This window comes from Echinops telfairi, unplaced genomic scaffold (assembly GCF_000313985.2).
Source record: "Echinops telfairi isolate 266 unplaced genomic scaffold, ASM31398v2 ScPeMD7_17;HRSCAF=63, whole genome shotgun sequence".
Lineage (NCBI taxonomy): Eukaryota > Metazoa > Chordata > Mammalia > Afrosoricida > Tenrecidae > Echinops > Echinops telfairi.
In genome coordinates this window covers 582871-596030 of record NW_022103914.1, presented here as the reverse complement: position 1 = coordinate 596030, position 13160 = coordinate 582871, and the positions used below count along the sequence as shown (strand labels likewise).

Sequence of the window (13160 nt, the reverse complement as noted above, 5' to 3'; positions counted from 1 at the left end):
GACAGGGCAAGATATGACAAAAAAATAATTTATAAATTATCAAGGGCTCATGAGGGAGAGGGGAGCGGGGAGGGAGGGGAAAATGAGGACCTAATGTCGGGGGCTTAAGTGGAGAGGAAATGTTTTGAGAATGAGGGCAATGAATGTACAAATGCGCTTTACACAATTGATGTATGTATGGATTGTTGTAAGAGTTGTATGAGCCCCTAATAAAATGATTAGAAAAAAAACAACATAGATGAGACCAGATAGAAGCATCTGTCTGTAAGTGTCAAATCTCGCTGCTTTCATATCATTTCTGACTCATATCAAACCAATAGGGTGGAGTAGAACTACCCCTTGGAGTTCCCAAGGCTGTACATCTTAAGAGGCAGAAAGCCTCATCTTCCTCCTGTGGAGTGGCTGGTGGTTGTGTATTGCTGACCTGGCACTCAGCCCTACTTGTAACCCACTTTCTACCAATATCTACCCCCCTCACCCCCCACCCCTATTGTGGTCCAGCTGATTCCAACACACAGTAGCCCTGAAGACAAAGTAAACTGCCCTATAGGGTTTCCCAGTCTGGAATCCTCACTGATAACCACCATTTTCTCCCACAGATTGGCTAGTGAGTTTGAGCCACCAATCTGAACACTCAGCACTGTGCTGCCAGGGTTCCCTGGGAGTGTCATGGGGCTATAAATACATTGGTGAAAGCACATGCAGTCACTGAACACACATGGATACAGATGCCCCTCAGATAAAAGCCAAACACCTCCCCAGGTTGCTTTTCTGGGTTTGAAAATTGAGAGAGGTAATCTGATGTGACAACCCAGTAAATTGGCATAACCTAGTTCATAGACAGCATAATCGACATCCTAGTGATGTGAGTAGTGTGTGAGGTCTTAAAAGCTTGCAACTGGCCATCTGAGGTCCAGCAGGCATCTCCTCATCACGAGCAAATCAGTAAGAAGATCTGAAAGCCTCAGAGAAGAAACAAGTCTCCATGCATCATGACCTAATGGACCCTGAGGCCAGAAGAACTAGATGGTGCTCAGCTACCACTGACGGGGTCTTGCTGGGAAGACAATCAATAGTCAAATGGTGTATTAGTCTGGGTACTGTAGAGAAACAAATCCACAGAAACTCATGTATAAGAGAGAGTTTTATATAAAGGTTAAGTATACATCAAGAAAACATTCAACCCAGTGATGCCCTAGCCCACAAGTTCAACATTATCCCATGAACCCATATGTCCAACACCAATCCACAAAGTCCTCCTCCATCTCACAAAATACATGTGATGATGCCGACTGCAGGAGGAAAGCTGAGTCAGTGAATGTGTAAACATCTCAGCGCTGGCAGGGCTCTACACACAGGTGCTCTAGCACCCAGGGATGCATCAGGGTAGGTCCATGTGGCTTCTCCTTGGGGATGTCTGGCAGGAAGTAAGCCTTGCAAGCTAAAGCAGGAAACTGGCTAAGGCAGCTGTACCCTGGTCTGACCATTAGAAAGCAAGAGACCCAGGAACTAGAAAGGTGAGGCTTACTGAGCCATTTATCTCTCCACCTTTCAGTTAACCCCACATGTGTTTATTGGCCAGGTTGGCACAATAAACTAACTACCTCAAATAGTAGAGTAGAATTCAAATTCTTAAAAAAAACAAACCAGACAAATTGGAACAATAGATAGAGACTATGGACTCTTTGAGACTGTCCAACTGAAATGTTCTTCAAATAAGCCTATTCCCCGAGATCACCTCTTAGGGACTGAGGCCATTACATAACCTTGTGTCAACTAGAGAATTTTAAGAGTGAAGGGGTGGAGTCTAACCTGTCAATCAGGTCACAGCCTGATGATGCCTCCTTGTGGGTGTGGCCCTCCATGAGGATTCTGGGAACGTCCTCTCTCTCTTCTGAGAGGCAGGCCACACTCTCTCTCTGCTTCACCTTCCTGTTGACAAGCCACATGGAGCCACGTTGATGCCAGCCAGAGCCTTGGAGATGCGTCCACTGCCTTTGGATCCACAAGACTTTTCACCCACCAACCTGTGATCTTCCTGCATTCTGCATCATTGCATGTGACTGCATGAGTTTGAGGAGTGATTTATAGACTAGTATCGGACTTATGGGCTAATAATGGACTTATGGACTTGATCTGAACTGGGCTGGGATGTTTTCTTTTCTTTTTAAAGATCATTTTATGGGGGTTCTTACAGCTCTTATAATAATCCATACATAAATTGTATCAAGCATATTTATACATATGTTGCCATCATTATTTTCTAAACATTTACTTTCTATTTTAGCCCTTTTGGTCCCTCCTTTCCCCACCCTCCCACCCTAGGAGCCCCTTCATAAATTATAAATTATTATTATTTTCATATCTTACATCAACTGCTCTCTCCCTTCCCCCACAGTTTCTATTGTTTCTACCCCTAGGGGGGTATGTGTGGTTTTGTGTCAATCATTGTGATTGGTTACCCCTTCCTCCCCTTCTCTCTTCGCCTTCCCCCTACCCTCCTATTGCTATTCCCATTTTTGTTCCTGAGGCATTTATCAGACCTGGATTCCATGTGTCATGAGCTCTTTTCTGTACCAGTGCACATGCTCTGGTATAGCCACAACTGAAAGGCAGGACTGGGTTCACTACAGTGGGGGGTGAGGAAGCCTCAAGGAACCAGAGGAATATTGTGTGTTTCATCGGTGCTATACTGCATCCTGGTTGACTCATTCGTTCCTTGTGACCCTTTTGTGAGGGGATGTTCCATTGTCCATTGATCTCTGCTCCGACCCCCCTTGTTCTCAACAATATGTCTTGTTGTTGTTGTGTTTCGGGTCTTCTGATGCCTGTTACCTGATCCCATTGACACCTCATGATTGCGCCAGCTGGTGTGCTTCTTCCATGTGGGCTTGTTGCTTCTCTGCTATATGGCCACTTGTTTAACTTCAAGCTTTTAAGACTCTAGATGCTATATCTTGTGATAGTCAGGCTCCATCAGTGTTCTTCATCACATTTGCTTGTGCACCCATTTTGTCTTCAGCAATCATGTTGGGAGGGTGAGCATCACAGAATGCCAGGTTGTTAGAACAATGTGTTTTTGCATTGAGGGAGGGGTTGAGCAGAGACCCAAAGTCCATCAACTGGGATGCTTTCTTAATATACAATTACTCTTTAATATAAAGCCCTTTCTTATATACATATGAATGTCTCTGGATTTTTTTCTCTAGTCAACTCGGTCTAACATAGGGACCCAAACCAAACTCACTGCCATTGAGTTGATTCCGACTCCTAAAGACTGTGTTAGTCCAGGTTGGCTAGAGAAACAAATCCATAGACAGTCATATGTGTATAAGAAAGAGCTTTATATACAAAATCAGTTGAATATTGAGCAAACATCCCAGCCCAGTGCAGATCAAGTCCATAAGTCCGATATTAGCCCATATGTCTGATACCAATCTATAAAGACCTCTTCAGACTCACGAAACACATGCAATGATGTCAAATGCAGGAAGATCACAAGCCAGTGGGTGTGAAGTCTTGTGGATCCAGTGGCATTGTAAGCATCTCAGTGCTGGCAGGGGTCTCCTGTGTGGGGAGGTCAGATGCTTGCATTCTCCCTGAAGTCGATCTCTGCCGGACTTCTGTCTCTTCCTGCCACAGCAGAGGGTCTGCTCCCTGCTGCTGGAGACAATGGATTGCTTCTCCCTAAGGCTTGTGACCATTAGCTTGGTTCCTATAGGAGGAGTTCACACCCTACTGATAATGGTCCCTATCAGTTGAGCCAGGGAACATGTCAAACAGGCTCGGTGACATCCAAAGTTAGGCTGCCATCCTGTATCTTGGATCCACCCATCTTGCCCCACGTATACCCCCAATCCCTCCTCTTTCTATTGCATGGATACCCCTAGACCACCCCCTCCCATTACTGTATTACCTATAGCACAACCCCTTCCTGTGACCTATGTCTTTTACCTGTAATTAGGGGGCTTGGATGTTCCCAGAGAATATAAAGCTTTGGTCAGCATTAAAGAATCTCTCTCCCTCCATGTGGACCACCAGGCAGGGCTGAGGTGAGCATGCTACCGTGAATTGTGTCTGACTCCATTTATTTCTATATTTCTCTTCTATCTCTCATGCTCTCTATAACTTTACTATAATCTTTACTTCTTATCGCTGTACAATTGCACCTACTGCACCCGTAATGATGTGCTAGGGGCTGGCTTCTCCTGGCAGTCTCCAGATGGCTCCTCCAGCTCCAGAGGTCTGGCTCCATCAGCCTCTCCTCCATGTGTCTTTCCCACAGCAATGTCTCGCAGGGAGTAAGCCAAGAGAGAGAATGTCTCCCATGTCCAAGGAAGAATTTCAGGAGTTCCTAGAATCCTTACGAGAAGGTCATGCCCACACAGAGGCCTCATTGGCTATGACTTGATTGGCAGCTTAGACTCCACCCCTTAACTCTGAATCCTCAAATTGACACCAGATAATGTAACTATCACACGACCCTATAGGACAGGATAGAACTGCCATAGTGAGCTTCCAAGACTGGAACTGTTTATAGGAGTAGAAAGTCACGTCTTGTTCCCACAGAGCAGCTGGTGGTTTTGAACTGTTGATCTTAACAATTTGGAGAGCAACGTGCAACCATTTGCCACCAAGGATATTACTAGCAAACATATAGTAGCGCATTCAGAGAAAAAAGTCTTGAAAACCTTTCCGTTGTCACCAAACAAGGAGGAGCTGGGTTCGGAGCGCAGGGCTGTCGTCTCAGAGACCAGCGAAGTTGACTGGCATACAGCAGACCACAGAGATATGTTCTAAATCCCACTCTGGCGCGTAGCAATTGGAAACAATTAGGTGATGTTTGCCTGGCCCATTAGTCCATTGGACTAATTGTTTCCATGTGTCTCTCAGTATTCTCACTGTTCTTTCATCTGGGTGGGAAGAGACCGATGGTTGCACCTTAGATGGCTATTCACAAGCTTTTCCGTTTCCAATCGCTACGCTCCAGAGTGGGATTTAGAACATATCTGATTTTGCAGGTGAGCCAACTGATAAAGAGAGATTATGTAATTTCCACAAATCTCTCTTAGCGAATAAATACAACAAGTTGATGGATGGGTAGTGGAGGCCTCCTTTGAGAGCATTTCTCAAATATTTATACCACCCCTTTCTTTTAAATTCAGAAAGATTTCTTTTATTGATTTAATTTAATATCCAGACATTGTACAGCAAAAGATGGCAACGCAGGTCAGGGCATGTTTGGTTGGAGGTCCTGGCTGCCTCCTCTATTAGGTGGGAGGTGATATCCCAGTTACCTGAAGGCAAGGAGTGAAGCCAGATGTTACCTGGAAGCTTAAAAATCCATTCCTGTCCTATCAGTTCCAATGCAAATCAATCCCAAAGGACAGCAAAGAGTTGCCCCCTAGGGTTTCTGAGGTCACAGCTCTGAGACAGAGACTACGACATCGTTCTTCTGCAGAGGGGCTGGTGGGCTCCCAGGGCCGACCCTTCATCCTGCAGCTGAGTGCTTTAACCACTGAACCACAACCCCACGAGGGCTCCTATCTTGAATCATATTTCACCTCAGACCTTCGTGGTCCTATTTGTCTAAATTAAATGAATTTCAGGAATGACTTTGAGTCATTACCAGGGAAAATAATTTCAACTACGCTGCCCTTTAACTACGCCTTTTAAAAGATCATTTATTGATTTGATAAGCAACTCATTGTTGCTGTGAGATTGGAAGCTACAGCACTGGTATTTCAAATACCAGCAGGGTCACCCAGGGTGGACAGGTTTCAGACCAACGCGGACTAGGAAGAAAAGCCTGGTGATACAGTTGGGAAGTAAGATTGCCATGAGGAGAGCGTACTCAACAGCAATCAACAACAACAACAACAATAACACAATAACTGCCCGTGGGTGGTATCATACTGGCCATTTAAGTATGACCAGAAGAAACAAATGCTGTGCTAGGGGAAACGGGACGCAGTGCATACAATCAGAACGATAGCATCACAGAGCCAGATGTGCGACTCTCACCTTCACGTAGTAATTCACGCCAGCAACCACTTGAGTTTTATACTCAACAGCTTCAAATTCTTCATAAGTCTCATTGGTCTGTTCTTCAAGCTGTGACTTGACCTTGAGAAAAGAGGACACAGTGATCAAAACTCTACTGGACCCGTGAAAGTGACTTACAGATCTGCGCGCCGTGGGCTCCCACAGGCCCTCGGAGATGGCACGGCACTCTCTGGGTCATTGTCAGTGTTGCACCAGAAATGAAGCCGCTTACCTTTCAGGAGATGGAACGGGCTAACCAAAATGTCAAACTCTGTTGCTTTAGGCTGAATTTATATGGACTCAATAATGCAATACGGTGACATTTTGACTAGTAAAACTCTAATAACTCAATTCCCTGCCATCGAGCTGATGCCAACTCATAGCGACCCTATAGGACAGGGTAGAAGTGCCCCTGTGGGTTTCCGAGACTGTAACTTTTTTTTTCCGCTTCAAAATGGATTTGGGGTTTTTATGTTAACTGTAGCTTTCTGAGAACCTAGTGCTCAGGATTTAAGCTCTAATTCACATGACAGTGAAAATAACAACAAAGCAAAAGCTTGTGGAATTTGGTCAGGAGCAACAAAAGTCAGGGGAAGTCTTTGGGCACTCAGTGTCAGTCTCACACCACACCACGTTGCCTGTGGCTTCTAGAGTTGTTGTGTGCTGTCTATAGTTGGTTTGACTTCTAGCAACCCAATTGACTTAGTTTATTGACCAACCTGGCCCATAAAGACATGTGGGGTTAATTGAAGGGTGGAGAGATAGATGGCTCGGTGAGTCTCGCCTTTCTAGTTCTCGAGTCTTTTGCTTTCTGATGGTCGGACCAGGGTGCAGCTGCCTTAGCCAGTTCCCCACTTCAGCTGGTAAGGCTCGCTCCCTGCAAGACGTCCCTGATGCAGCCCTGGGTGCTGGAGCACCCGTGCGGAGACCCCTGCCAGTGCTGCGATGTTTACACAATCACTGACTCAGCTTTCCTCCTGCAGTCGGCATCATTGCATCTGTTTTGTGAGACGGAGGAGGACTTTGTGGATTGGTGTCAGACATATGGGTTAATGTTGGACTTGTGGGCTTGGGCAGCACTGGGTTGGGATGTTTTCTTGATGCGCAGTTAACCTTTATATAAAACTCTCTTATACATGAGTTTCCATGGATTTGTTTCTGTAGAGTACCCACACTAACACACCCATGTTCTGAGACAGCCTCACAACAGCTGCCACGTCTGAGCCCACTGGGGCCACCACTGTGTCAATCCATTTCCTTTTTCTTTTAAAAAAATCATTTTATTGGGGCCTCGTACAACTCTTATCACAATCCATACATCCATCTATTGTGTCAAGCACACTTGTACATTTGTTGCCAACATCATTCTCAAAACATTTGCTTTCTACTTGAGCCCTTAGTATCAGCTCCTCATTTTCTCCCCGCCTCTCCCGATGAACCCTTGATAATTTATAAATTATTATTATTTTGTCATGTCTTACATTGTCTGACATCTCCCTTCACCCACTTTTCTGTTGTTCATTCCCCAGGGAGGAGGTTATATGTAGGTCCTTGTAATTGGTTCCCCCTTTCTACCGCCCCCTCCCTCCACCCTTCAGGTATCGCCACTCTCACCACTGGTTCTGAGGGGTTCATCTGTCCTGGACTCCCTGTGTTTCCAGTTCCTATTTGTACCAGTGTCTAGCCGGATTTGTAAGGTAGAATTGGGATCATGATAGTTGCGGGGAGGAAGCATTTAGGAACTAGAAGAAAGGTGTGTGTTTCATCGTTGCTACACTGCAGAAGGGTTCCTGTTTTCGTTCTTGTGGTTGACCCTTCACCAGCATGATGTTCTTTGTCAAGGACTAGTGCCACCTAATAAAGTGAAACTGTAACTTTTTCAGGGAGTAGGAAGCCTCATCTCTCTCCTGCAGAGTGGATGATGGTTTTGAACTGCTGACCTTTCGGAATCGTAGCCCAACGCAAAACCACCACACCACCAGGGCTCCTTAAATAGTTATACATATATGCCTTTGATGAATAAAAACTGGCAAAGCAATCACCACTACTTACTTAATTTTTAAAAATTAGATAAAGTCTCAGACGTAACAAGGTTGCAAAGATAGTGGACTGAATTCCTTTATCCCTAACATTAGCATTTTATCTAACCATAGTACAATGACCAAACCCAGGAAGTTATTGTGGGGTAATATTACTAAGTATCAAGAGGTCCTATTTTAAGTTTGCCTAATGTCCTTTTTCTGGTTGAGAATTCCACCCAGGACTCTCTTGTTGTTAGTGCCATATGTATCTAGGAGGAAATAAACAATGGCGACTGGTATAAGGGAGGAAAAGGCTGGCACAAAGAAAATATAACAGACTAAGACTGAAGGGAGGGATGAAATTGAGTGGAAGAGAAGGCAAATGGGAGAGTTTTTGAGTCACACAAGAACCCTGGTGGCACTGTTGGATGGGCATTGGGCAGCTAACTGCAAGGTTGGCAGTTCAAATCCACCAGCCACTCTTCAGGAGAAAAAGGCTGTCTGCTCCTGTAACACCCGGCCCACTTGGAAACTTTATAGAGAGGGTCACTGTAAGTTGGAAGTGACTCAATCAATGGAAGTGTGTTTTGGTTTCTTGTCATGTGAGTACAACCTCTTGAGAGGATCAGGGACTGAAGCCACTGCTGACGGGGCCATGTGGTCTAGGACTGAGGCGCTGAGGGGAGAGCAGGTACAGGGTTTCTAGAAGAGGACTAACAGGGCTGGAGAGATTTTCTGTCGGCCCCAGCGTCCTGTGGCAGCTGTTTGGCATGAATTTGTTGATCTGTAAAGGGTGAGCTTTCTGTGGTTTCCGCATCTTCGTTGAGCAACTTTGTCTGGGCCAAGAATAGAAGCCGAGGAGGAAGAGGAGGTGGTGGGAGTGACCTGTAATTGAGGACTGGAATGTCAGATGCTCACAGCGCCATGGAAATCAGGGGCGGAGGTCTGGAGTGTATGAAACCACCCACCCTGGGGTCCGGCTGTGAGTAATGGAGTGGGGGCTAGGCATGTGCTAATGACGATGGGAGGGTGAGTGGCTACCTAGCTGCGCTGCTACTGAATGGGCGGGGGGAGTGTTCAGAGGTGAACAGAGCCATCCAGGGTGTGCCTGTGATGGGGGTGTTTGTGGCATGTTCTGCCTGACAGAAGCCCTGGTCTGTGTGTCTGTCGCCAAGTATGCAACTTGGCAGTTACGTTTATGACACAGGGGTGTGTATGTGTATATATACACACTGTGTCTGTGTAGTTGCCTTTATTTCTAAAAATAATTACTGAAGTAACATTTCCTCTCTGCACACAAACATAGCCAGCATTCTCATCCGATGACTATTATTGACATACAAGATAATGGCTTTGCTATGAGGGTCATCCGTTTGGTTTTTAATGACATGTATTATCACTGTTCATGGAACGGGCTTCTATAGCTCATTATTTCATTGTGTGTTTCTCAGATCTTTAGTCCATTTTGAAAATAGACCTGAAGCTCCCTCCTCCATCACTGACACAGTACTCAGTATATAATCTCTCTCTCGATGGACATATCTTGTAATATTTTATTGTGTTTTCAGTCAAGGCTTACCTACAATTAGGTTCCCATTCAACAATTTCTACACAATTTTGTTCAGTGACAGGTGTTGGATTTTTTTACCGTGGTGAATATTCTCCTTTTTTCTCTTCTCGTGTTTACATTTCTATTAATCTAGTCTCCCTGCGCCTTTACAAGCTCATCTTTGTTTTAAAACAGTTGCCGGGCATTTAGTCTTACATAGATGGTGTTTCAAAGGAGACAAGGACTTATGGGTAATATTCCATATATATTACCCATATATATGGAAATTATATATGTATATATATACACATATACATATATACATATACATATATACACATACACACACATATATATACATAGATGGTGTTTCAAAGGAGACAAGGACTTATGGGTAATATTCTATATATATATATATATATATATATATATATATATATATATATATATATATATTTCTCCTCCTTTTTCCTCATAGGAACCCTGGTGGTATAGTGGTTATGCATTGAGCTGCAATTCACAAGGTTGGCAGTTTGAAACCACCAGCTGCTATGTGGGAGAAAGATGGGGCTTTCCATTCCCATAAAGAGTTATAGTCTCAGAAACTCAGAGGGGGCAGTTCAACCCTGTCCTATAGGGGCACTATGAGTTGGGATCAACTAGATGGCACTGATATATTTTTAAACCACAAGGTGACCTTAAGGTTAAAGAGAATCTCAAGGCAATCATCTCTTGGAGTCCTTCAATCTCAATCAGCTGATTAAGAGAGAGAGAGAGAGAGAGAGAGAGAGAGAGAGAGTGTGTGTGTGTGTGTGTGTGTGTGTGTGTGTGTGTGTGACAGCAATCTGAGGTTCTGGTTCACATTTTTCTCCCATTCTATCAGGATCTATATATTGTCCTTATAATGCATGTTTTTTAAAAGGAAAGCATCCTGGCTATTTTCTTTCACAAGGGCTTGCCTGAGTAGGAAAGAGAATGGAAAAAGGATGACCTTAAACTAATAGACAGAGTCTCGGAAGAGGGGCTTTCTCCTCCATCCTCCAGTCCCCAAGCCACTGCCCTGGAGCGACTTCAAGCCCGATGGACCCTGAAGGACAGAATAGAGCTGCTCCTTTAGCTCGCTGTCTTTCTTTTAAAAGTCACTTTATTGGGGGCTCTTATAACAGTCCATTCATCAGTTGTATCAAGCACCTCTGTGTATGTTGCTCCTTCAGGCTTCTGAGACTGTGTGTCTTAGGGAAGCAGACTGCCTCGTGTTTCTCCTGAGGAAGGGCAAGAGGGTCTGAACTGCTGGCCTTTCCGTTGGCAGCCCACTGCTTAACTCCCTGCATGACAGGGTTCCTTGAGTACATAATACCACAATGAGCCCTTTGGTCTCTTTTAGCTTCATAAGAGGGAAACCATTTTTTTTCCCTGCCTTCAAAGACATTCTTTTTTAATATACATATGTTGCCATTATAATTTTCTTTTAAAAAAAAAAAATCATTTTATTGGGGGCTCATACAACTCTTACCACAATCCATACGTACATCAATTGTGTAAAGCACATTTGTACATTCATTGCCCTCATCATTCTCAAAACATTTGCTCTCCACTTAAGCCCCTGGCATCAGGTCCTCATTTTTCCCCTCTCTCCCTGCTCCCCCCTCTCTCATGAACCCTTGATAATTTATAAATTATTATTTTGTCATATCTTGCCCTGTCCGACGTCTCCCTTCACGTTCTTTTCTGTTGTCTGTCCCCCAGGGAGGAGGTCACATGTAGATCCCTGTAATCGGTTCCCCCTCTACACCCCGCCTCCCTCCACCAAAGATGTTCAAGTCTTCCTAACTCCAAATCTTTTGAGTGGTTGCTTATTTTGACCTCATCCAATTTTGCTGTAAAATTCCACGAATATTCAGCTTCATTTTCCGTTGATGTTGTAACTCCTCTCTCATGGTCTATTTACTCCCTCTGCAAAGGAGTTTTCCCTCAGTTGGTGTTCCCTTAAAGCTGTCTGAGACGTCTATTCTACCCCCCAAATCTGTAGATTCAACACAATTTCCATTAAAGTTTCAACAGCCTTCTTTACAGAAATGCGAAAATAATTTTCAAATGTATATGGAACAAAAACCTCAAAATAACCAAAGGATTCTTATAAAAGAAGACTCGAGTACAAGCACTCATACTTCCTGATGTCAAGACATACTATTCAGCTGCAGTAATCAAAACCGCTTGGAGTTGGTATAATGATAGACCAATGGACTAGAGTTGACAGTCCAAAAAAACGTATCCATGGTCAACTGATTATTGACAAAGGTGCTAATTCCATCCAATGATAAAAGACTATTCTTTTTAATAATTGGGATAATTGAATTTATTTATACACAATAGTAAAACTAGACTCAGATCTCACATCATATATGAAAATTAACTCAAAATGGACCAAGGGCTTGCATGTGAGAGCTAATATCATAAAAATTTTAGAAGAAAACATAGAGGTAATGCTGTGGGCCCTAGTTTTTAACAAGGAATTCTTAGATAGGATACCAAAAGTATCCGCAGCAAAAGACAAAATAAGTAAATTGGATTGAATCAAATGGAAAACTTGTGCATTGAAAGATTTTATCAACAAAGCATAGAGATAATCTACAAACTGGGGGAAAATTAGGGGAACCACAAATATGATAAGCATTTAATATTCAGAATATAAAGAAAACTCTTCCAACTTAGCAGTAAAGGACTCAAATAAAAAAATTTGGCCAAGGTCTTAAATAGATATTTCACAAGATTCTTAATGTCGTGATTCATTGTTGTAGTGCTTGAGTACCATCACGTTAATTTGAACTGACAGTGACCCTGCTGCTCCACACGGTTTCCCTGGCCATGAATCTTTACTAAAACAGACGGAACAACCAGCGGGTTCAAATCTCTGACCTTTCAGTCAGCAGTCAGGGACGTAGCCACTGCAGCACCAGGGCTCCTTCATTCCTTCTAACATACCGCCATCACCGGATCCTGACTCCTGTCGACCCTGCAGAGGGTTTCTGAGGCGTCATCAATTAATGGGAGAATGGAATGACTCCGAGACTTGTATTAGATTTAAGATTCTGAGCAGGAAAGCATTTTGAGTCTTTGTGTGGATTGCATTTTCTTTTTTTTTTAAGTCTTTATTTCTTTTTTAGTTCTTTATTTTTAATCATTTTAACGGGGTTCATACAACTCTTATCACAATCCATCCATCCATCCACTGGGTCAAGCACAGTTGCACATTTGTTGCCATCATCATTCTCAAAACATTTGCTTTCTACCTGCGCTCTTGGTATCAACTCTTCAATTCCCCCCCCCTCTCCCCGCTCCCCCCTCCTTCATGAACCCTTGAAAAATTTAAAATTATTTTTATTTTGTCATATCTTACACTGTCTGGTGTCCCCCTTCACCCACTTTTCTGTTGTCCGTCCCCCAGAGAGGAGGTTACAGTGAACCCTTGCCACTTCGCGCTTCGACTTCCACAGCTTCACTGTGTCACGGTTTTTGTGTAACAGCGCATGCTCTGTCATTACTGC

The 13160-nt window shown here is 43.8% G+C and overlaps 1 protein-coding gene across 1 annotated transcript in view; it reads right to left on the bottom strand.

The window, feature by feature from the left end:
- CSTA (cystatin A) overlaps nt 1-13160 on the bottom strand; it is a 25995-nt gene that overhangs the window by 2568 nt on the left and 10267 nt on the right. Inside the window, exon 2 of the mRNA XM_004712301.1 lies at nt 6025-6126. Coding sequence (XP_004712358.1) covers nt 6025-6126 — 102 coding nt within the window. The remainder of the gene's footprint in view (nt 1-6024; nt 6127-13160) is intronic.